This window comes from Odocoileus virginianus, chromosome 2 (assembly GCF_023699985.2).
Source record: "Odocoileus virginianus isolate 20LAN1187 ecotype Illinois chromosome 2, Ovbor_1.2, whole genome shotgun sequence".
NCBI lineage: Eukaryota > Metazoa > Chordata > Mammalia > Artiodactyla > Cervidae > Odocoileus > Odocoileus virginianus.
Genome location: NC_069675.1, coordinates 35,150,575 through 35,177,019, shown reverse-complemented (window position 1 = coordinate 35,177,019; position 26,445 = coordinate 35,150,575). Strand labels below are relative to the sequence as shown.

General features: G+C 40.6%; 2 protein-coding genes across 9 annotated transcripts in view; one reads left to right on the top strand and one right to left on the bottom strand.

The window, feature by feature from the left end:
* The window catches only part of ACYP2 (acylphosphatase 2), a 313,536-nt gene that overhangs the window by 34,006 nt on the left and 253,085 nt on the right, over positions 1-26,445 (bottom strand). The gene's annotated exons all lie outside the window — the stretch shown is intronic.
* TSPYL6 (TSPY like 6) lies at positions 6,738-19,225 on the top strand. Its single transcript, XM_070456854.1, has 2 exons — positions 6,738-6,801; positions 15,010-19,225. Exons 1-2 carry the CDS (start codon positions 6,738-6,740, stop codon positions 16,119-16,121), a joined length of 1,176 nt encoding a protein of 391 aa, XP_070312955.1. The 3' UTR covers positions 16,122-19,225.

The following is a 26,445-nucleotide window of genomic DNA, read 5'->3' as shown; positions in this document are numbered from 1 at the left end:
TGACAAAAATATTTCATTTCCCTAGATTTCTCTTTTAGTCTCAGACAACAGCAATTCTATAGTTCAGTATGCTGCTGGTCTTTGTGAAGCTCAAGAGACAAAGCCAGACACGTGTACATACTGCAAATTCCTGTTTTTCTTCCATAAATAACCTTTGTAACTATTGGCAGTATAGGTATCCTCTCCCTCCCCTCTTTGGCTGGGAATGGAGAGGTGGCAAGAAAGTTGTGGGGACATCCGCACAGAAGTTTTCAGACATAAAGATTTAGAAATATTAACTAATGACTTCAATGAGATTTTAAGTTTAACATCAGTAATTACAAAATCGACAGATTCTATGCCTCCTGAAGGCTGGGTAGTTTCCTTTGGAATTTTTTTTTTTGGCATAAAAAGAGAACATGCTATTAATTAATATGCAAGTAATATAATTGTATCTTCTAAGGGTACATTTGAAACACTGTTTAAATTACAGGAACATAATATTTGGTAATTTTCTATTGCATGTCCAGATATATTAAGATTTGCTCCCCATCGTTCATCATTTATTCAAAATTGATTTTGGACAGGCTCTAGTTTGATTACATTTGAATAGTCACAGTTTTGTCATATTGTTGCTAGACAGCAGCACAAAGATAAACACAGCCAAAACAGCTTTGTCAGAGGACAGCCTACTTACCACAGTTCCCAACCTGAATCCTTTCTAGGCTTTCTACTTCCCTAACCTCAATTGTTCTTTTCAGATGAAGACAAGCTGACCCCTGCTAAGCAACTTCTTATAAAGAGGTTCATGACAAATGCTATCTTTATAAAACAATTCCACAATTGCAGTGTGAAATGACCCTACAGGAACCTGTGTTCTAGCACTGAAGATCTCCTGTGAGAAGAGCATTAAGACTATTGTCTTCAGTTGATTGATCAGTGCATTCATTCTGCATCAACAAATATCCATGGAGCATTTGTCATGTGCGAAGTGTTGATTCAAGAACATGGAAAGTATAGTCTGTCCTTGAGGAATTTATAGTCTTGAAGAAGAGTAAAAGATGTATTCAACAACAGTCTGCCTGTCAGAACTGGATCATCATCTGACTCTTGCATTGTATCCATGAGGGAATGATGGCAGAAAGGTGAACTGACCTGCCCAGACCTCGCCCCTGGCGTAGAATCACCGGGACAATGACAAGACCACTGGCTCTGGAGCAAGCCACTTACCCACCACTCACTGATGGACTGGACACATTACTTAACCCAGTGAGCTGAGCCAGACCTCAGAAGGCTGATCTGGGTTGAAGGGCTGGTGAGAAGAGGAACACAGACTTCCTCCAGGACTGCTTTCACTCATGTTTACTGTGTGACCTGGAAGCAGGAAGTGTGAAGTGTACGTACAAGATAAGGATGGAAGCAAGCTGATGCAGCTTCTCCATGCCTCCCTAGTTTCTCAGGCCCTTGGCTAAAGTTCAGTTGCCAGGGCTCCACAAGGAGTGAAAAACCTGCCAGGTCAAGGACTCCAGAACCACAAACCATGGCCTTTTACACACAGGCTACCATAGTTAGACACTTCCATATTTCATTTCTCGATGCTCTTGGGGGCCTAGCATAGGCCAGCCTTCTATACCTGCTAAACTTCAGTTCCCTCACCTATGATATTTAATAGTATATCTATTCTAAGCCTTAGGCAAGATGGACTATGTAAAGTGCCTAGTATGGTGCCTGACCCACAGAAGGTGCTTGCTAGATGGCTCTCTTAGTTGAGGAATTGACAGTAGGATTCAAGTCTCCTGACAGAAGGATTCAAGTCTCTCTCTCAGCCTAATGCTCAGCCATTTAATACACAAATGGAAACTGCTATTTAGGAAACTGTTATTCACTTTGGAATGAAACATTAAAGGGAGAGATAAAACTCATTATTTTCAAAAAGCACTACATGTATAGAAGTTCTAAGAAATCTGTTTAAATTTATTATCCCATGAGTTTATCAGTGTGATTTGGTTTATAATGAATTTACCACAATTAGATGCTTTGCTTTAAGTTCAATAACTTAATAGCCAGTTCAATAACATAATAAAAAGGAAATAAATTCCATTCCAAAAAAAGAAAAAGAGATGGGATGGATAAATTTAACAGAATTGCCTATGACATTTATAAAGAAGATTTAAAGACTTATGAGTCATATGTAAAGAAAACTATAAAGGTATATTAGAATGTATAAAACAAGATGATCAAATTGATATATATATATTGTTATCATAGGCAAACAAATTTTACCAAGTAAAGTTTACTATTTGTTAAATGTTAAAATTCTGCACTAACAAGCCGTAAGTTATGATGCTGATCTAGTTCCCAGAAAATCCTAAAACAAAGTATAATAATTAAATGATTAAAGTAAAGAAGTGTGGGACATATAGAAATAAATTTAATGTATCATATAACTATCATAATTAAGAAAGATAATATTTATTTAATAATTGCCTAATTCTATTTCATAATTGCCTAATTATACTTTCATAATTGCCAGGGTAACTGGCAAACAAACACAAAACAAAAAGTGATTTAGATAAGCTCTTATAACACATTACAAGAGTAAGCCTCTAGTGGATTAAAAAGAATAAATATTAGCTTTAATTCTTAGCAGAGCTATGAGGAAAAAAAATCAAATATTAATGAAATCTTTAGAGGAAAAGTATCTTTGAAAAGCTTAGGGCAGTAAAGAAAATCACAAAGGAAAAAATAAATAGCTCAACAACATCAAGTAAAACAGTGGTTCTAACATAAAAAACTAACAAAATTAAAAGAAAAGAAACATACTTGGAAGTATCTGTATTGATCATGATAGAACAGTAGTATATATAATAGATAAAGAACTTACTCAAATTTTCAAAAATGTTAAAACCTCAATAGATAAATAGTCAAAGTATATAAACATACAATTCACTTATGAAGAAATACAAGTAAATTGTATACATTAATCACTTCTTAGAAGGATATTTATAATAGCAAAATACTGGAAACAAAAAAACATGCCCAATATAAATAACAATTCAATAGACTGTTATACAGCCATTAGAATTATAATTATGAAAACTTTAAAAATGTTATTATTTAATGGTGGAAGGAGTCAAATAATAATTCTGCTTTATACTACATATCAAAAAAGGCAACAGTGAAAATCACTATTGACAAAGAATAGTGGAATCATGGGTAATATTTTTTCTGTAAATTGAGAAGGAATAAGGAAGCCCCTATACTAATAGGTGAACAATACTAGTCATTAAACATTACAGATTCTAACATTGGTTGTGCTTTTCAACATACAGATGAAAGCACAGTTAGAAGAAACCAGGAGTATTAGAGTCAGATGCTAAGTTATTAGGCTTCCTAGAGTAAGGGTCTTTTACTGCTCCAGAACCTACAGAGAGGACTCATGTTTCCCAAAGGCACTAGAGAACGCAGGAACACACCTTGAGAATCGAGTGTGTGATTCTGCCGCACCTTCGTGGAGCCTTGTTCTCTGTTGTCGATACTGTTTGTCTTCCTTCCTGATGCTGTATTTTTACCATAAAACTTGCTTTAAACCTTTGCCTGGATTTGGACAAATATCTCCTTTTACATGTGAATTTACTTTTTGTAACTTCTAGTATATTTCTATTTATTTTTATAGTCCTTGATCTTCTCTTTCACAGCTTCCCATGTATAAGGCATAATTTAGATTTCAGTTAAGTTCAGTTGCTCAGTTATGTCTGACTCTTTTCGACCCCATGGACTGCAGCACGCCAGGCTTCCCTGTCCATCACCAACTCCTGGAGTTTACTCAAACTCATGTCCATTGAGTCGGTGATACCATCCAACCATCTCATCCTCTGTCATCCCCTTCTCCCACCTTCAATCTTTCCCAGAATCAGGGTCTTTTCAAATGAGTCGGTTCTTCTCGTCAGGTGGCCAAAGTATTGGAGTTTTAGCTTCAATCAGTCCTTCCAATGAATATTCAGGACTGATTTCCTTTAGAATGGACTGGCTGGATATCCTTGCAATCTAAGGGACTCTCAAGAGTCTTCTCCAACACCACAGTTCAAAAGCATCAATTCTCCAGCAATAAGCTTTCTTTATAGTCCAACTCTTACATTCATACATGACTACTGGAAAAACCACAGCTTTGACTAGACAGACCTTTGTTGGCAAAGTAATGTCTCTGCTTTTTAATATGCTGTCTAGGTCGGTCATAACTTTCCTTCCAAGGAATAAGTGTCTTAATTTCATGGCTGCAGTGAACATCTGCAGTGATTTTGGAGCTCAAAAAAATAGTCTCTCACTGTTTCCACTGTTTCCCCATCTATTTGCCATGAAGTGATGGGACCAGATGCCACGATCTTAGTTTTCTGAATGTTGAGCTTTAAGCCAACTTTTTTTTTTTTTAAGCCAACTTTTTCACTCTCCTCTTTCACTTTCATCAAGAGACTCTTTAGTTCTTCTTCACCTTCTGCCATAAGAGTGGTGTCATCTGCATATCTGAGGTTACTGATATTTCTCCTGGCAATCTTGATTCCAGCTTGTGCTTCATCCAGTCCAGCATTTCGCATGTTAAGTTAAATAAGCAGGGTGACAATATACAGCCTTGACGTACTCCTTTCCCGATTTGGAACCAGCCTGTTGTTCTATGTCCAGTCCTAACTGGACATAGAACAGTTGGTTCTTGGCCAAGTTGCTTCTTGGCCTGCATACAGATTTCTCAGGAGGTAGGTCAGGTGGTCTGGTATTCTCATCTCTTAAAGAATTTTCCACAGTTTGTTGAGTTAATAACTCAGAATAACAGACATGGATTTGAACCCTGACTCAGTTATATGACTTTGGGCAAATTACTTACTTGTAAACCTTGGAAACTTATTTTACCTATAAGATAGAAATAATAATACTTCATAAGGTAATTATGAGGTTTAAACTAAAGGAGATAATTCATGTAATGTACTTGGGTGTTATACCTACTTGGAACACTGTAAACTCCCATGTAAAGACATATACATATGGTACCTGAAACACTAATCAAAATTTTAACTCTTCAGAAAAAACTACAACTCACAACCTTAAAATGACTCTGTTTCTTTCAATACATTTGATAGGTCAGATCTTGTTATCAGAGAGTCATGGCTTAATTGAAAAAAGGAATTTCCCTTATTTTTCTGTCTTGTGTTTGCCTTTTTAAAGATGCTTTAAATCCCTTATGGATTGGAGTCATGTATAAATTGATAGAGATACCAAGTTTCCTTAATCACAGCACCTAACTGAAATTTTTTATTTACTAAAATTGGAGAGAAGACAGAGAAAAATGCATTCATTCAATCTTGGCTTTATGAGTTTAGTAGTCTAACCACCTCATTTCACTACTGAAGGTTGTGGAATCATCAGCATCAAAATACAGAACTATTTGATACAGTTCATATTTAAACTTCTGAAATGAAAATGAATCTCAGTTGAAAAGTTCAAGTAGGGAAGAAGGGGCATTTTAAAGGAATTAAAATGTGGTGGCTCAGGTTCAAAGTAGCTATGGTTGGCAGAAAATCAAAGCTTTCCAAGTTGTGTCTTAGTTGTCAGCGACTGGAGTGTAGGTTTTCTGTATATGTGTTTTTTAACACTCCTTGAAATTGATAAGTATAACATGAATATTACTTGGACTTTATTTGATTTTATTTGAATTTCAACAGCTACCAACAGATGTGCTTAGAATGAATAGGCCCTGATTCCCAAATAGCACAGTATTTCACATCTATTTTAGACTATGAAATGAGAGCTGACTCCAGGAAGACAGCTCTGAACCTTTTTTCCAGCTGCAGAAATAACTCTTCTTGCTGCCCCCTGACCTACACCAAGGGAAGCTGCTTGAAAAGATATTCTTTTGCCAGCGATCATTCTACCATTGCAAGCCACAAATGGAAAAATAAACTAATGTCTCCTCTTCGGAAAACTTATTCTCATGGCCCCCAGAAACAGGTAGATAAATAAAGAAAACCATAGATTTATTTTTAAATTCCCTTCTCATTTTCCAAAATGGTATTTTTATTACCTTAGAAAATGGAGCTTCTTTGCTGTACAACAGAAATTAACACAATATTATAAAGCAACTATACTCCAATAAAAATTAATTTAAAGAAAGAAAATGGGGCCTATCAACTAACAGGTCACTGTTAATCTTCTCCAAAATAAGTTAATTCATCCAAGGTTCTAGGACACCCCCACCCCAAATTCCTTGGGACTTTACTCCATCGGTTAATTCCCACTTGCCTCAATCAATGCACTGTCCCTCCCATTGGTTCTCAGCCCTTACTTCAATGCGGGGAGCCAGCCTGACCGCTCAGGCTCCTTCTTGGCCCTGAGAGAGATCAAGAGGTCCCTCTCTGTCCCACCACCCCTGATTTATTAAAGTACAGGTTGACCTTTCTCACCTCCCTCAAGGAAATTGCTGTAGCGACCTTTTACCCATTTTCCTGACGAGATTGTCAGGCTCCTGCGTATGGTTTATGTCTAAGTAATCCTTAGATAATCTTTAATTGATTGTGATCATGATAATCTTTTAACTGATTGTAATCATACTAAGACGCCACTCCCTTGCTCATATATAAGCATGTCACTCCTCAATAAAGTTGTCGGTTGTCGGTTTCAGTCGAGAGCTGACTCCGTCCCTCTCAACCCCATTCTTTCCTAGTCTTTCTTTCCTAGTCTTTTATTTCTCAGGTATTTCGGCGATTGCGCCCATGACCGGTTCGTTTGCCGGCAGGCTCCGGCACTTCAAGATGTACAAGCTCTACTCACTGGCAAGTAAAAACCTGTAACCTGAATTCTCCTCTAGCTGTTCCCCTATTTCTTCCCTTTGCACCCGAGCTTCCAGAGATGACAAATCCCTATTGAGTTAAACGGAAACTCTGACTTTGCTTTCAGACATAATAATGACTTTATTGGGTGCTTCTCTGTGCCAGACACTCTGATAGGCCTTAACATATTTTTCTTGATTAAAAAATACATGAATTATTCATGCTCATTATAAGAAATTAAACAATTCAGAAACCGATAAGGCAGCACCAACATCTTCCCTACACAAGCTCCACATTATATTTAATTGTTACAACCATCACTAAAGAGAAGACTTATTGACCATATTTCATAGATGAGAAAATTGAGGCTGAGAAAAGTTCAGAGTATACCCTGTAGTGTTTAACAGAAAGAGCTTTAGAGTCTGGTTATTTGGGTTCATTTCTTAACTTTGTAATTTACTATATGTCCATTGATGCTTTCGAACTGTGGTGTTGGAGAAGACTCTTGAGAGTCCCTTAGACTGCAAGGAGATCAAACCAGTCAATCCTAAAGGAAATCAACCCTGAATACTTACTAGAAGGACAGATGCTGAAGCTGAACCTCCAATACTTTGGCTACCTGAAGCGAAGAGCTGACTCATTGAAAAAGACCCTGATGCTGGGAAAGATAAGTGCAGGAAGAGAAGGGGGAGACAAAGGATAAGATGGTTGGATGGCTTCACCAACTCAATGGACATGAGTCTGAGTAAACTGTAGAGATAGTGAAGGATAGGGAACCCTGGTGTGCTGCAGTCCATGGGGTCGCAAAGAGCTGGACACAACTGAGTGACTGAACAACAACAACATGTCTGTGAGCAAATTACTTGTTATTTCTGTGCCTCAGTTCGCCTATCTGTAAAATGGGGCTAATAATAGTATCTAGTTCATAGGATGCAATGAGGATATAATATGCTAAAGCATAAAAATATCAGTTCCTTAAGAAAAAAATCAAAAAGAGAAATTATTTTAAAATAACAGCTAAGAAGAAAATGCTAACAACAATTAGAACAAAACTCTGTTCACCATTCTGCAACTAGTATAGAGTCTGAGTTTTTAAACCTGCTGGAAATTTCTACCCCAAAACTATACTTGTATTGCAATGATGACACCATCAGTGAACTTTGCTTTTAAAATCACACTATTTTTTAACAGATCCAATAATATAATTTCAATTTTTCATGATTAACTAAATTTCATTCATTTGTTATAGTATCAATTTCATTATTTTTAATTTATCTCAGGCTAGAATGACTACATATGTTTAACATTTAGATATTATAAACATTTTACATGGTGTTTTGACTCATATTTTAAATTTCTGAAATGGCTCTGTGTATCCCTGGCTGATTTGGTTCCCCCTGCCATCTGGCTGTACCCCCCAGCCTACACAGACCTCAGCCTCTTTATAGTTTCATTAGGCACTGGAAAATATATTTGCTTTCTGTCAGTGCCATAATGGTAGAAAATTACTAAATCATAATGATTAACTTTCCCAGGGTAAATCATTACCCACACCCTGTTAACTCAGATATTTTCTCCCTACTTCTCTATATTTATATGCTATTTCTAAGAGGCAGCAGAGATGACCGCAGCTATAAAGCTACTTGGTTAATCACTCAAAACTTCTTTTTTACCATGTCCTTTGCAAACACAGTTTAATGGTCTTTTCCTGGGAAACAGAGGAAATGAACAAAGTGTACATCTCCTTCTCTTGTGTACCAACACTCTTTAGTGTCTTTAACACAATACACTGAAGCCCTCGTCTTTCTAAACTGGGTGGCCTAGCCTGAAGAACAATATTTCTGTATGCTTAGTCACTAAACAAACACACTTGTTTAAAGAATTTAGGTCAAGAAAGAGATTCCTTTCAAAACAAGTAAGAACCAAACAACAATATTTGAGGAGTCAAAGAAAAATAAGACTGTACAATTCACAGGCTCTCTTCATTCATCTTACATTTAGTTTTTTGAAACATCATGCTGTTTCTGTTTCCCAGAGAATTTAAACACTTCACAATTCGATGATGTGCAGATCTGTAGCTAAACTGTACTCCCCTCAAAATGTCACCTTCTTTTTTTACTCGTGTTTCTTCTTTTCTAGCCTTTCTCTTTTCCGCTCCCCCTACCCTTCTTTCTGTCTCTAGTTGAGATTTTGTACCAGCTCTCTTTGTCGTTGTTGTTTAGTCACTCAGTCACATCCGACTCTTTGCAACCCCATGTACTGTATGTAGCCCGCCAGGCTCCTCTGTCCACGGGATTTCTCAGGCAGGAATACTGGAGTGGGTTGCCATTTCCTTCTACAGGGGAATCTTCCCAACTCAGGGATTGAACCTGTGTCTCCTGCATTGGCAGGCGGCTTCTTTATGAGCCACCGGGGAAGCCCAGGAGCTCCCTTACTCATCTTAAAAAACTTTCTATAGTAAGAGTGTTTCAAGCCCCAAATTAAAATCATATTTTGTTCTTTTCAGCAGTTTCTAGTCCATACTGCAGGACACAAGAAAAATTAAAGACCCCCCAAAGAGAATAACATTTCACACTGAACTCGAAGAATATTATCACTACTAATTTTCCAATTAAAAAAACATACACATTTCTTATTTTTGATCAGCTAACATATGTGACTTTCTTCTGAACACCTTAAGGAAAAATATATAATACAGGCTCTGTGACATTAATATGAAATTCTAAAGGTACCTGCTTTCTAACTAATTTAGCCAAAGGTGGTGATGTTAGATAATTAACCTTAAAATACAGACCCAGCTTTAAATCTCCTGACATCAGTCTAGATCACCTAATGCCCTGCATGCTTGCTGCTCATGTCATTTCCCCCTCATTTTTCAAGGATTCTAGCTACTGGCTTATTCTCACTTCTCTCAGTGATTTCAGTATGCACATTGGTGATCCTTCCCACCCAGGCCTCTTGGTTCACTGACGTCCTCCCCTACAGTGACCTTGTCCTCAAGGTGCCTCATTAGAGGCCTAGTTGGATGGAGGAGTCAAGTCCTAACCAATCCCCTGCAGTCCATTCTCAGACCACTATCTCTCATCCTTGTAGCTTCCTTTGGTACTTGACCCCAGGGACCCTTCGATGCCCTGGGTATTGTGATCCATTGATCAGGCCGCCTTTTCACTGCCCCACCCCTACATCTTTCATTGCTCTAGCTTAGACTCTCAGATCCATGATTATAATCATTCTCTTGCCCTTCATGCTTCAGTTCTAAATCCAGCTCTGCTTCTTCATGCTGCACCTGTAAACTGAATGTGGTTGCAGAAAAATCCACAGCTACACTAATGTGCCTCATTCAAATTTATGATCTTAATGCTGTTTGACAATCATAGCATATGTCATAGTCCTGTCACTCTTCAATTCTCCAGACAGCTATTTCCTACTTGTCTCTTCCCAGAATCCTTCTGCCCCTCACCTCCTCCTCTCTCTCACTTGAATTAAATCTTGCTTTCTCCTTTACTGAGTACACAGAAGTGATGTGAAGAGAATTTCATAGATTGCATCATCACTTTTACCCACCAAACAGCATCTACACCCTCATACTTTGCCTTCCTGCTGGTTCCCACAGTGACCTTGTCATGTTCCTGCTAAAGGCTGACTTTTCCTCCTCTTCTTGGGCATTAGATTCCATCTGCTCTCACCTATTCAAGGACATCCCTCCAACGAGTCTCCTGTCTCTCTCCTACATCATGAATTTTTGCCTGCTGCTGAATCACTCACATCAGCAGGCACACAAACTTCTTTTTCTCCCATTTTAAAAACCTTTTTTGGAACCACTTTCTCCACCAGCCATCATCCCATTTCTTTAGAGCAAAACTTCAAGAGTCATATATACTTGCTATTTTCACTTTCTCCCTTCTGGATTTTGTCTTAAAGACATCACAGGGCATCCCTGGTGGCTCAGTGGTAAACAATCCACCTGCCAGTGCAGGAGATGTGGGTTCAATCCCTGGTCAAGGAGGGATTCACTCCCGCACGCCTCAGATCAACTGAGCCTGTGCCCTAGAGCCCACGAGCCGCAACGACTGAAGCCCGTGCACCTGGGAGCCTGCGCTCTACAATAAGAGAAGCCACTGGAATGCGAAGTCTGCGCACCACAACCAGAGGGTAGTCATTGCTCAGTACAATGAGAGAGAAGCCCATGCAGCAGCGAAGACCCAGCACAGCCACAAAATAAATTAAAAAACTGAAAAAGCCATTATAGCCAAGCTGTCACCCCACCACTCCTTCAAAACAGTTTTTGTCAAGTGATGACTCCATTTATTTCCCTTTGGAGCAAATTCCTCCAAAGAGTATCAATATTCACTGTCTCCAATTTCTTTCCTCCCATTCCCCTTAAAATCTGTTCTGACCTCCATCACTTTTACTGTAAAATCCATCGGTCAGTTCTCACCTTACTTGACCTGTGAGCACCACATCACACAGTTGAACTCTCCTTTACACATTTGGCTCTCAGCATCCTGCACATTTTCAGATCCTCTCCTCCTTCACTGGTCTCCCCTTAGTCTCTTGCTGGCTCTTCCCCTTCTTCCTGACCTGATGATTCTGGACCCCTAGGGCTTGGTCTATGGCTACTCACATCCTTGGTGATTTCATCCAGCTTTAAATATTGCTTTAAATATCATGTGTGCTGATTACTTCCAAGTGTGTATCCCCACCCTAGACCTCTCTTGTGCTCCAGTCTCTTCATGCCCACTTGTTATCTCAGCTCTCATCCAAAGTCATCTCAAACTTAACATGTCCAAAAGCAACTTCTGGTTTTCCTGCAAAGGTCTCTGCTACCATAATGTCCCTTATATCTGCATCTGGCAGCTTCATCCTATCAGTTGCTCAGGTCAAAATTCATGGAATCATCCTTGACTTCTTTCCTTCTCTTATACCCTGTATCCAGTTCATCATGAAATCATGCTGGCTCTACCATCATACTATATCTGCTACCCAAGTCCATTGTGGAATATCACCTTCACCTTGATTACTTTGATAGCCTTCTAAAACATCTCCCTACATCTATCATTATTCCCACACAGTCTATTCTTCGCTCAGGAGCCAGTGATCCATGCAAAATGTGTCCAATTTTGAATCCTCTGAATTCTGTAGTGGTTTCCCGTTTCACTAAGAATAAAAGCAAACTTCTTACAGTATCATGTAATATCCTGCTTGATCTGGCCTCTCTCATTCACCCTGCTCCAGTCACACTGATCTCCTTCTGGTTATTCCCTGAACACCCTAAGCATGGTCCTGTCCTAAGGCTTCTGTTTAGCTCCTCTTTCTTCCTAGTATGCTCCTCTCCAGAATATCCACTGAGCTAAATCCTTCCTTCTTTGAATCTTTGTCAAAATCTTTTCATTGAGGTTTCCTCTGATGGTACTCAATCACATCCAACTCTCTGCGATCTCACAGACAGTAGACTCAGATACACAGATGACACCACCCTTACGACAGAAAGTGAAGAACTAAAGAGCCTCTTGATGAAGGTTAAGGAGGAGAGTGAAAAGCTGGCTTAAAACTCAACATTCAAAAAACTAAGATCATGGCATCTGGTCCCATCACTTCATGGCAAATAGATGGGGAAACAATGGAAACAGTGAGAGACTTTATTTTGGGGGAGGGGGTCCAAAATCACTGCAGATGGTGACTGCAGCCATGAAATTAAAAGGTGCTTGCTTCTTGAGAGAAAAACTATGGTCAATCTAGACAGCATACTAAAAAGCAGAGACATTACTTTGCCAACAAAGGTCTGTCTAGTCAAAGCTATGGTTTTCAAGTAGTCATATATGGATGTAAGAGTTGGACTATAAAGAAAGCTGAGCACTGAAGAATTGATGCTTTTGAACTGAGGTGTTAGAGAAGAGTCTTGAGAGTCCCTTGGACTGCAAAGATATCCAACCAGTCCATCCTAAAGGAAATCAGTCCTGAATATTCATTGGAAGGACTGATGCTGAAGCTGAAACTCCAATACTTTGGCCACCTGGTGTGAAGAACTGACTCACTGGAAAAGACCCTGATGCTGGGAAAGATTGAAGGCAGGAAGAGAAGGGGATGACAGAGGATGAGATGGTTGGATGGCAACACCGACTCAATGGACATGAGTTTGAGAAAGCTCCAGGAGTTGGTGATGGACAGGGAAGCCTGGTGTGCTGCGGTCCATGGGGGTCACAAAGAGTGATTCATGGGGACATGATTGAGCAACTGAACTGAACTGAGACTGTAGCCTGCCAGGCTCCTCTGTCCATGGGATTTCCCAGCCAAGAATACTGGAGTAGGTTTCCATTCTCTTCTCGAGGGGATCTTCCTGACTCAGGGATTAAGCCCATATCTCCTGCGCTGGCAGGCTGATTCTTTACCTCGGTGCCACCTGGGAAACCCTTTTCTCTGACTACCCTTTCAAAACCACAGTCTGCTCCCAATTCCCTACCCCCACAACTCTCAATTCCCTTACTCAACACTATGTATTGTTTTATCCATAGCACTTATCACTTCCTATTTTTTTTATTGTTTTCTCCTCTGCTAGAAACTCCAAGAGTGAAGAAATCTTTGTTCTGTTTAATAATATATCCTAAGAGCCTAAAATAGTAGTAGGCATGCCACAGGCACACAGTAATGTGTTCCTTGAAGGTTAAGGAAGTATTTGTTTCAAACCACTTAGCCTCATGCTAATTTTGTAGGAAGTTTTTCTTTTTTTTTTAAACCCTTGGTTCTGTTTATTTCTATGTCTGTTTAGGATTTTACTGCATTTCAGTGTTGAGTTCTATTTCCATAAATTCATATATATCATCCAAGTTTGAAAATGTACTAGTGTAAGTTTGTCTAACATGTTCTCTTATATTTCCTTAAATCAGTACTATGACTATATTTTCCATTCCAAATATTGTTTACTTATTCTCTCTCCTTTTATTATTAATCTTTGGTTGATACTTCCTATTAACTGTCTTTCATTAATTTCTCCTTTTATATTCATCATTACCTTTTCTCTCCTTTCTTTGGCCTAACTCTGCTGGTCTTGTACACACTACTCAATTCAGAGTCTATGATAAGTGATATAGTGCTCACCAGTATATTCAGCTTTCTTTTCCTTGCAATCTCAGGGAAGGTTTTTACTTCTCTGACCCCTTAAAGTTAGGCAAGGCCATCTGACTAGCTCTGACCAATGACATATGTCACTTTTAATGGAAACATTTAGAACCCTATGCATGAGGAAAGGATGTTCCCTTCAATAAATACTGCTTGGTCATTCAGTCAGTCATATGGGGGAAAAATGAATTTTGACTCCTATCACACCATTGGTAAAAGGCAACTCCAAATGGACTGCAGATATAAATGAAAACAATATTAGAAGGGCAAGATTTCTTAACAGGGCGCAAAAAGAACTGATCTGAAAGGGGAAAATGATAAATTGGAATATATGATTAAAAACTTTGTTCATTAAAAGACATCATTGCTGCTGCTGCTGCTAAGGCGCTTCAGTCGTGTCCGACCCTGTGCAACCCTATAGACGGTAGCCCACCAGGCTCCGCCGTCCCTGGGATTGTCCAGGCAAGAACCCTGGAGTGGGTTGCCATTTCCTTCTCCAAGATAGTGAAAAAGCAACTCAGAGGGGAGAAGATATTTGCAATACACAGATCTGAAAAATGACTTGTATCTAGCATGTACAATGGATTCCTACAACACAAAAAATACAGAATACACAATAGAAAAAGTGGAGAGAAGACTCCGAGACTTACACAAAGCGGATATCCAAATGGTAAGATCAGAACCACGTGAAAGATCCTCAATTTCTCAGACATTAGGTACATGCACATTAAAACCACTGTGTGACAATATCACACCTGCACCAGAACACTGAGAATACAAAGGATGGCAGAACCCACAGAACTAGACTAGATGAGATGGAGAGTGTCTACAGACTGAGGGGTGAGTACTGGGAATTTGAAGGGTGGGTCTCCTGAGACTGCAGGGTGGCGCAATCCGCTGGTTTGCATGAGTCTTTTGTGAGGAAAACAGATGCCAACAAACAGCTGGTCAGGCTGCTGCCTACATCAGCGTCCCTGTTAGAGCCAAGGGATCCTTCCTCCCTAAGCCCATACCTTCACTGCTGCTGACCACGCCCTGGGAGAACCGGACAGCAGAGCCAGAAGCTTCTAGAGGAAACCCAGGTGCTGGTGGAGATGAGCGAGGGCAGCTTGGAAACTGTCGCGCTCCCACCGCTCCAGCTTCCGGAGGAGGGGGGCGCACCCCAGGCTCCCGCGGACGCCAGCTCTACCCCCCCAGCTCCCAACTGCTGGGGCTCACGGTCGTGGAGGGGCCCGAGTGGGACTAGAGGAGGTCGGGCCACCCACGGAGGACAGGGAAGCAACCTCTGCCTCTGGGGCAGCCAACAGCAGCCTGGGAAATGGTTTTCAGTGTGAAACTGGCGGGGAGAAGGCCCTAGAAACCTGTGACACCGGGAGATCAGAGTCTGAGCTGACGGCTGGAGGGAAGGCTGTGGAAACTAAGACCGAAAGGGGCCCCATCTTTCCAGAAGCAGTGAACGAGGAGGAGAGGGTTGAAGTGGAGAAGCCGGTGGCTGGGGAAAGGGAAGTGGTGGAGGAACACAGAGGGGTAGAGGAGGCAAAGGACGAGGCAGGGCCCCCAACTCGGACTGAGGGTCTCCCCCGGAAAGCCCTGGAGTCCAGCCAGCTGGAAGTGGATGCCGGGAACGCTCAGGCTGACCCGGCCTTCCTCCAGGTGGAGCGCAGGTACAGGCGCGTGCGTCAACACTACCTCCGGTGGAGGAAGCACGTCATTCGGCACATCCCGGGCTTCTGGGTCACTGCCTTTCGGAACCACCCACAGCTATCTGCCCTGATTAGCGGCAGAGATGCAGAGATACTCAGCTACTTAGCCAATTTGGAGGTGAAAGAGCTCAGACATCCTCAGATGGGCTATAAATTCAAGTTCCTCTTTCGAAGAAACCCATACTTCAGAAACAAGTGGCTTGTGAAGGAATACGAGGTCACACCCTCCGGCCAAGTGGTGTCTCTTTCCACTCCGATCATATGGCACCCGGGTCATGAAGCCCAGGTCTTCCTTTGTAGGAACCAAGACCTCATGTGTGGCTTTTTGGCCTGGTTTTCAGACAACAGCCTTCCAGAGCCTGACAGGATTGCTGAGATTATCAAAGAGGATCTCTGGCCAAAGGCACTGCAATACTACCTACTGGATGAAGCGCCCCATAGAGCTAGACTTCTCCAGATCAGGGAACCAGTGGAGACCCCCAGGCCCCCTGGGTTCCCACCTGGCTAACCTCTGCTCTTGGGAATACTCCCACGCAGGTCCCCTGCCACCTCCTGCCTGACCGGGGCCGTGGCTACAGCAACGGTATGCCCTTTACTGGTTTTGTGCTGACCTTTCTACACCTTCCCTCCACTGGACATTCCGTTCTCTCAGCTTTCAAGACTGAGACCTTCGTGGCCACGCTGCCCCACTTCCCCATGGTCTCCTTGATGTCCTGCGTTAATGCTACATGCGGCACCGTGTGACTCACCTTCTTCTAGGCCAAACAAGCGTAGATTTCTCTGCTTTTGTCAGCATTGCTTACACACTGTTCCCACGGCTTCTGGTCTCGTTACTACCACCTGGATTTTCAGCTGTGTTTAAGAGCCTGTTCTACTCATTCTGCTCTGCACATGGCCTGTGGACAACTGCTGGGCGTTCAGTAAAGTCAAGAGAGAACAGCAGTGCGCTTCTTGGTCTCTGATTTAGGCAACCGCATTGCTCTTCCTGCTTCTCTGATCACCTGTTGCTGCCTGGATACACCCGCCCGCCTTAGGCTGCTGCCTGCTGGATGAACATTTTTTAGACCTTGTCAGGTCCACTTTCTAGTTTTTGGTAAACAAGAATCTTCAGAATTGGTGGTAGACCCAGGTTTCCTACAAGCATGTAGAAGACCTTTCTGTTTCTCCTCTGGGCTTTGCTCAGAGGTAAAGAATGGTAAAGAATCCACCTGCAATGCGGGAGACCTGGGTTTGATCCCTGGGTTTGGAAGATCCCCTAGAGAAGGGAACAGCTACCCACCCCAGTATTTCTCCTCTAAAAGAACTCAATTCCTCACCATCACTCAGGAACCCTACTTTTACTGTCAGGCAAGTGGTTGAGGAGACAAGTTAGACTCATTTACATGGCAAAAATAATGATGGTGTCCTTAACAAGTATCAGGTTTTCTCAGTCTCAACCAGTAAAGCCATACAAAGGTTAGATACTTTCATTTGTTTCCCTTCTTCATCCTGAACATGATGAAGAGCAAGCAGTGCCAGGGCAGACAAACAGTTCCTCTTCTCTTTCTCCCTCTCTTTCTTATATCTCTCCTATCTCTTTTTTTAAAAGTGGTAGCTCAGAAACATCTGCAGAAGCTGGCTTTGTGGTTTAACTTGTGCGTGTGTGCTTAGTCGCTTCAGTCGTGTCCGACTCTGTGTGACCACATGGACCATGGCCTGCCAGGTTCCTCTGTCCATGGGATTCTCCAGGCAAGAATACTGGAGTGGGTTGCCATTTCCCTCTCCAAATCTGACCTGAGACAAGCCAAAACAACCCCCACAAGGAGGCGGTTTAACTTGGCTCTTTACTATTTCAAGAGGCAGAGAGATGGTCCTGTAAAGGAGACTACCAGAGCCCTTACTCCTCTCTGCCTTCTTCCCAGTCCTCACCCATCCATAGCAATACCTAGACAGTTGGAAGAAAGGTAGATGTATATGGAATGAATGTATGGGAGAACTGAAGAGACTGGGGTGAGTGCCCGCCCTAAGAAAGAAAACTGAACAGATGCCCAGAGGCAGAAATGACCCAGGGAAAATATGGGCCTAGTATGAAAACTGGATTGACTGAGAGCCTGCAAGGAAGGGATATCTTGTCAGTGGTGATGGAAGGAGAAATATTTTTCTCAGGATTGGGATGGGAGAACTGAAGGTGGTTGAAGTGCTAACTATGTTGCTGAAAGATGGGTTCTTTAAAGAAATTCAAGCAATGCAATTATGGGGAAGATCAATACTGTGCCCTTAATTTCACTAGTATTTAGTAAAACCCTATTACTTTCTCTGTTTCTGTTTACTGGGAAGATGCAGCTGTATAGGTTTTCTTTTGCTTTCAGTTGAGAACATTTGAAAGAATGCTAATCTCTTTCTTGTACAATATGGAAATTTTTGTGAATATTCATGATGATTTTCAACTTGTTTCTGTTAAAACTGTATCTTTAGAAGTAAAATTGAATAACTTGGTCTTGCCAGACTCTGAAGACTTTGGAAATTATTGTCTTTATGGAAAAATAACACACAAAAATTTGTGGCTCTGACTGTCTTCACAATTTATCCTGGTAACAACTTAATAATTGATGTCTCTCTCTCTCTGAATGGCAGAAATACTTGGGGGATTTCTCTGTAAAATTGGAAGTGTACTATTGGCATATTTTTCTTTCCTTATATGCATGTTGATAAAATAAAAGCATGTCAGTATAAAAAAATAAACTAAAAAGATGAAAAATAGCAAGGGTGGAAAAATACACAGAAAAATCAGAAGGCATGTACACTGCTATTGGAAGAGTAGCTTGGTACAAATACTTTAGAAAACTGATTGGCAGTGTCTATGCACACTCTTTGATCCAGCTCTGGGAACATACCCAACAGAAATACATACATATATATTCACCAAGACATGCATGGAAGTGTTTATAACAGCACAGTTCTAATAGTGGAAACTGCCCCCAGAATCCATCAACAGCAGAAAAAGTAAGTTTCAAAATAGTCACATGACAGAATGCTATGAGAAAATTTTAAAACTCTGCTTATATGAAATATTACAAATGGATCTCACAAATATGAGCTTGGATGAAAGAAGCTAGATATAAGAGTGGATGCATGCCAGGTTGCTTCAGTCATGGCCAAATCTGTGCGACCCTATGGACTGCAGCCCACCAAGCTCCTCTGTCCATGGGATTCTCCAGGCAAGAATACTGGAGTGGGTTGCCATGCCCTCCTCCAGGGGATCTTCCCAACCCCGGGATCGAAACCGGGTCTCTTACACCTACCTGCATTGGCAGGTAGATTCTTTACCACTAGTGCCATTTGGGAAGCTAGTGGTACATGACATAAGAGTACATGCTGTATAATTCCATTTATATATGAATTTTAAGAACAGATAAAACTAATCTATGATGGTAGAAGTTGAAATAGTGATTCTATAAAGAACAGTGAAGAGTGAGATTTTTTTCTGCTTACAAACTAGTCTGCCTAGTGAATGGATGCTGAGTCATAGACAAAGAACCTTACAACTCAAAAGTCTATGTCATACAGATGGCTAACAAACACATGAAAAGATGCTCAACATCACTCATTATCAGAGAAATGCAAATCAAAACCACAATGAGGTACCATTATACGCCAGTCAGGATGGCTGCTATCCAAAAGTCTACAAGCAATAAATGCTGGAGAGGGTGTGGAGAAAAGGGAACCCTCTTACACTGTTGGTGGGAATGCAAATTAGTACAGCCACTATGGAAAACAGTGTGGAGATTTCTTAAAAAGCTGGAAATAGAACTGCCATATGACCCAGCAATCCCACTTCTGGGCATACACACCAAGGAAACCAGATCTGAAAGAGACACATGCACCCCAATGTTCATTGCAGCACTGTTTATAATAGTCAGGACATGGAAGCAACCCAGATGCCCATCAGCAGACGAATGGATGAGGAAGCTGTGGTACATATACACCATGGAATATTACTCAGCCATTAAAAAGAATTCATTTGAATCAGTTCTAATGAGATGGATGAAACTGGAGCCCATTATACAGAGCGAAGTAAGCCAGAAAGATAAAGACCATTACAGTATACTAACACATATATATGGACTTTAGAAAGATGGTAACAATAACCCTATATGCAAAACAGAAAAAGAGACTCAGATGTATGGAATAGACTTGTGGACTCTGGGAGAAGGCGAGGGTGGGATGTTTCAGGAGAACAGCATTGAAACATGTATATTATCTAGGGTGAAATGGATCACCAGCCCAGGTTGGGTACATGAGACAAGTGCTCGGGCCTGGTGCACTGGGAAGACCCAGAGGGATCGGGTGGAGAGGGAGGTGGGAGGGGGGACTGGGATGGGGAATACATGTAAATCCATGGCTAATTCATATCAATGTATAACAAAATCTACTGTAATGATGTAATTAGCCTCCAACTAATAAAAATTAAAAAAAAAAAAAAGTCTATGTCAATAGTGTACCAGCTTCCTGACCCCTACTTCCTAATTATGCAATGTGAAGGAAGCCAGGTGACACCTGCACCCATACTGGGCGGCATTATAGGAGAGGAACCTGAGTTTAGGTCACCACAGTCTTTCATAACGGGAAGTGAACATGCCTACCCTTTGCATTGAAGGGAGACATCTTTAATTCTTTAAACAGTATGAAAGTGTTAGTCAGTCATATACAACTCTTTGTGGTCCCATTGGACTGTAGCCCACCAGGCTCCTCTGTCCATGGAATTCTACAGCCATTCCTTTCTCCAGGGGATCTTCCTGACCCAGGGATCAAACCCGGGTTTCCCACATTGCAGGCAGATTCTTTCCCATCTGAGCCACCAGGGAAGTCCCATCAAACAGTATAATAAAAGACAATATAAGAGATATAATTTTTCTATATTTTCAAGACTTAAGCAAAACTGCCCTTTCCTCTAGAGAAAAACATGCTCTGTTGTCTTTCAAGGCTATTTAAATAAGCTTGAAAAGATACTATGAACAAAAGCAGGCAGTATCTCTGCTCACAAGATAGGCAGAAATGTCAGAGACCATGATCACTGTCTCCCCAACAGCTGCAGAGGGTGGAAAGGCTGGTATCCCAATGACTGGAAGGGACTGTGAAGGGTTGGAGATGTCTGTCTTGATCTGGATGCCAGATACATGGGTATATTCAATTTTCAGTGCTTCTTTGAGTTGTGCACTTGTGAAATGTACTTTTCTACATTCATATTTAATAAAATATACCTACTTAAGAAAAACAAAAATTGAAAAGAAACCCAAAGTAAGCAAAGAAAAATAAACAAAAAAACCCCACCATTTTTCTGGAACTTTAATGCGAGAAGATGATTGGCCAATTTAAAAGTATGTTTCAGATTTTTGGGGGGTAGACTATAAGTCCATGTATTAGATTTCTAATAGGATCATTTTCTATACCACAAATGGTTAAAATCCATTTCCTGGGGGGAAATTTTTTATCTTGGTATGAAACATCAACCTTTAGTATTTATGTTGCTCCTGCTCATTTTATCACCTGACTTTTATCAGAGTTGAGTTGCCAACAGTTGATTAATCATGACTTGTGATGGTTCATTTTCAAAGCTTGGTTCTTCCAGCTAAATAAATGATAAAATTCATGTATTACTTAACTCTGTTGTTCAGCAAAGATGATGCTATTTCTGAGACTTGGCCCCTTCATATACTTGCTTCTTAAAATGGTCTGTATCAGTTTCATATCCTTTCTTTTAAGCCCTCCCTTTATTTGAGATATAAATATTTCACTGAGTTAAAAATAGAATTTCAAACTATACCTTTGGCACATGCCATAGAAGACAGCAGTATTAATAGCAACAAAATCTTCTGCAAAACTAAAGAAATCATTTGGTTTGGCTTATTTGAACAAAATCTTTTCATTTCTGTATATAACAAGATATATGGGGACAATAAGGATACTTCAGAGCTTAAAATGGCAGATTTTTTTTTAACATAAAGGATATAAAAACATGTAATAATACATAAGATCAACTTACTGCCTTTGAAACATAAGGTAGATTTATTTAGACTTTTTATAATTCTTACTATCAATTCATATCACACATTTTAATTTTAAATGGCATCCACATGGATGGCTTGCCCCGAATTTTCCAATGGCAAAATTTTCTCTTTGCTATTGGTAGCTGGAAGCAAAAGAGACACAGGATTCAATTTCAGAATTCTAAAATTCAAGTTTAGTCTGTCTTACCAAAATAGATGAGGATGGGAAAGGTGGTGGGTTCGATTTTTCAATTTAGCATTAAACTAGGGTTTAGAGTGTTGAACTAATAGTGCACCAAGTTATAAGTTGGGACATCTGGGTACCTGGGTTCTAAAGGGCTCTGCCATAAACTAGCGCTGTGCTAAGTGCTAGCGCTAAGTCGCTTCAGTCGTGTCCTCTGTCCATGGGGATTCTCCAGGCAAGAATACTGGAGTGGGTTGCTATGCCCTCCTCCAGGTGATCTTCCTGACCCAGGGATTGAACCTGGGTCCCCTGCATTGGTAGGTGGGTTCTTTACCACTAAGCCACCTGGGAAGCCCCCAAACTAGGCAAACCAATGAATTCTGAAGACACAGTTTTCCTCATCTTTTCAACAAGTTTGAAATATCTTTTCTTCTAAATCTGAAGATTTACTTACCCTTAAATATCAGCCTTCCCTAAGGTTCTGTGGCCTCCCCAGCTTACTTTATCTCTGCTCTTCCTGGTGACCTTAGCCGCTTCCAGAGCTTCTGCCATCACCTTTGAGAAAAGGACTCAAATTGGAATCTCCAACCCTCACTCCAAGATCAGGGTCTGACCTGTCCATTTGCACAGTGTTTCCAGAATTTCTCTCTTCCTTTCTCTGTTTTTACTTCAATACCTCTTGTCTATATTACTAGAAATCTCCAGGCTTCCCTTCTTGAATCTGATCTTTCTCTTCCCATCATTCACACTACTGACAAAGTGATCTAATCCCTTTTGCACAAATATCTCTGCACCACTGTGGAGGACATGGGTTCGATCCCTGACCTGTAAGATCCCACATACCACTGAGCAACTAAGCCCACGCGCCACAATGATTGCACCTGTGCTCTAGAGCCTGGGAACCATAACCCAAGTGCCAACTACTGAAGCCTGCGTGCCCTAGAGCCTGTGCTCCACCACAAGAGAAGCTACTGCAATAAGTCCATGGACTGCAACTAGAGAGTAGAGGGCTGCCCGTGCTCATGGCAACTAGAGAAAAGCCCACACAGCAACGCAGACCCAGCACAGTCAAAAATAAAGTTGTAAAACAAAAACACTACTGCCTACAGAACAAAGTCATAACACCTTCCTATTGCATTCAAGGTCAGTTCCAGTCAAGCCCCTGCCTGACATTCTTGCTAGAGGCCGCTCACATTGGAGTCCATGCTGTTCCTCAAGCAGCCCGCGCACAGTCCTGCCTCTGTGGCTTTGCTTGTGATGGTCCCTCATTGTGGATTCTCTTCCTCACTTTCTTATGTTTGGAAATCCGACCATTCCTTCTGAAGTCAATTCAAATGCCATCTCCCCTAAATAGCCTCTGAAACCTCCTACTTCCCATAGAATTTATTTCATACAAGTTTATATTTGTTCTTTATATGTTAGTAGTTTATATGCCCTTTTTCTCAATTTTAAATTATTTAAGGGGCAAGATCATGTTTTTTTTTTTTTTTCTGTGATGCATAATACATGGTCCCTGTCCTCAAGTAGCCTACAGTATTACATAGAAGACAATGTACAGCATAAGAAATACTAAAATAAGGGCAAGCATAGGATTCCATGGAACTGTATAAGAGGACTATTTCCCACATCAAAAGTTTAGGAGTACTAAGGAAGGCATATATTATACAAAGGTGGCTTTTAAGTGCCTTCCTAGATATCATATGGTAAGCTTCTTCACAGTATGGAATCTATTTTTTCCTCTATATATCCTTAAGGATACATATGTTTAGGACAAATTAGGCACTCCAATTACTTAATGATTGTGTAAGCAAAAAATGCCTGAGTTCTTTATAGCTCTAATGTGTAGAGTATGCATCATATTATACTAGTTTATTCCACTGAGTGGACAATGATAAAAAATTAATTGGCTACTTAAAACTTAATTTTAAAAAGGTGATAACATAATTTTAGGCTTGAGGTTTTAGGTAAGTGTCAATTTCCATGCCTGTCCATATAATTCCCAAGAAACAAGAGCCAGGGCAGACTTGAGTCAAATCCTCACAAGTGTCTTAGTTCTAAGTCTCAGAAAGGAGGTTATGCTGGTAACTGAGCTGTTCTGCAATTACAGATCAATTGAGTCAAAATGGTGATATTTGTTCCATGACCTGTAATTTTATGTGATTTAAAGAAAAATAGCAGGCTTTATTATAGCCCGTCAGTTCAGTTCAGTTCAGTCACTCAGTTGTGTCCAGCTCTTTGCGACCCCGTGGACTGCAGCACAGTGGGCTTCCCTGTCCATCACCAACTCCCGGAGCTTGCTCAAACTCATGTCCATCAGGTGATTGATGCCATCCAACCATCTCATCCTCTGTCATCCCCTTCTCCTCCCGCCTTCAATCTTTCCCAGCACCAGGGTCTTTTCCAGTGAGTCAGTTCTTTGCATCAGGTGGCTGAAGTACTGGAGTTTCAGCTTCAGCATCAGTCCTTCCAATGAATATTCAGGACTGATTTCCTTTAGGATGGACTGGTTGGATATCCTTGCAGTCCAAGGGACTCTCAAGACTCTTCTCCAACACTCCAGTTCAAAAGTGTCAAGTATTTGGTGCTCAGCTTTCTTTATATTCCAACTCTCACATCCATACATGACTACTGGAAAAACCATAGCCTTGAGTAGACGGACCTTTGTCAGCAAAGTAATGTCTCTGCTTTTTAATATGCTGTCTAGGTTGGTCATAGCTTTTCTTCCAAGGAGCAAACGTCTTTTAATTTCATGGCTGCAGTGACCACCTGCAGTGATTTTGGAGCACCAAAATATAGTCTCTCACTGTTTCCATTGTTTCCCCATCTATTTGCCATGAAGTGATGGAACTGGATGCCATGACCTTAGTTTTCTGAATGTTGAGTTTTAAGCCAACTTTTTCACTCTCCTCTTTCACTTTCATCAAGAGACTCTTTAGTTCTTCTTCGCTTTCTGCCATAAGGGTGGTGTCATCTGCATATCTGAGGTTACTGATATCTCTCCCAGCAATCTTAATTCCAGCTTGTGCTTCACCCAGCCCAGCATTTCGTATGATGTACTCTGCATATAAGTTAAATAAGCAGTGTGATGATTTACAGCCTTGATGTACTCCTTTCCCAATTTGGAACCAGTCTGTTGTTCCATGTCCATTATATGTTTTTTCATAATGTCCATGTCCATTATAGCCCTTAACAGGCTATACTATTTCTCATTTATTAAGGGCAACAATGGTTTCACTTTCCTAAGCACTTCATGTACATTACTATCTTAATCCTTATAAAACTCTACAAGGTATTCCTGATTCCATTTTGCAGATTAGGAAAATGGGACTCATTTAAAGCCAGGATTCAAACCCAAGTCTGACTCCAGAATCCAGTAACTATATTCAGATAGAAATGCTACTAATATCTTTTTTACAGTAGAAAATAATTTGCCAAATGGATAAGATTTTTCCAATTTGTATACAAATTTTCTTAGCATATAAAATGTTTACTAATTTTGATGTTTATTAATGAAAGTTATGACACATCAAAATCAGAAGTACAATACTAATTGTTTTTTCTTTAAGGATTGTAAACATGTTATGACCTAATATCCTCAGCAGTGATATGAATATCACCTACAAATGAATATAAGACACAGTGGCATTTTTTGACATATCTGTTGGTTTACATCTCTTCGCTAAAGCCACTGTCACAGCTGAAGCATATTTTCAGGTGTTCAAGTGGCTCCAACAAGCTTTTAGCCTTAATTCCAGGAGTAACCAGAAGTATTTGGAAGACAACACACTTTGTCCAAGAAGACCAAATAACAGAGGTCTTCTGAGTAGGGAAGGGATTATGTCACTGTCTAAAAATTCTTAATAAACTTGGCTCCTTGGCAGTGGGGAAGAATGCAGAGCCAATAGCACATATGAGATCCCAACAATGTGATGGAAACAAAGGGATAAACGGGAAAATCTCAAGCAAAATGCACAATGGAGGAGAAAAATATTCATAAAAATTTTTCAGTGTTAATTTTGTGTATCCAAAAGAACACTGGTGTGAGACCTAAGATAAGATGATTTTTAGTTCCAGCTTGTTTTCCAGTCTAATTTTGTGACTTCTGGAGGAAGTGATTAAAATTTATTACTGTGATTTAGTTTATTACTCATAATGGGAGTGAGGTTGACTAAAAAGTCTTCAGTTTCCTTTTAGAACTTTGATGTTATCATGCTAGGGAGAGTGCAGATACACACCCCTAGGGCTTTATTATTTAGAGATAGGTTTAAACTTAATAAGGGCTTCCCTGGTGGCTCAGATGGTTAAGAATCTGCCTGCAATGCAGGAGAACCAGGTTCAATCCCTGGGTGGGGAAGATCTCCTGGAGAAGGAAATGGCAACCCACTCCAGTACTCTTGCCTGGAAAATCCCATGGACGGAGGAGCCTGGTAGGCTACAGTCCATGGGGTTGCAAAGAGTCGGACACGACTGAGCGACTTCACTTTCACTTTAAACTTATAAAGAAATTAGATGATGGAACAGAATAGAAAGCCCAGAGATAAATCCACGAACCTATGGTCACCTTATCTTCGACAAAGGAGGCAAGGATATACAATGGAAAAAAGACAACCTCTTTAACAAGT

Bases quoted from the DNA above. Each gene is read 5' to 3' on its own strand.
- TSPYL6 (XM_070456854.1), top strand. From the start codon at position 6,738: ATGACCGGTTCGTTTGCCGGCAGGCTCCGGCACTTCAAGATGTACAAG. The intron at 6,802-15,009 runs GTAAAAACCTGT...GGTGGAGATGAG, and splicing joins CAAGCTCTACTCACTGGCAA to CGAGGGCAGCTTGGAAACTG.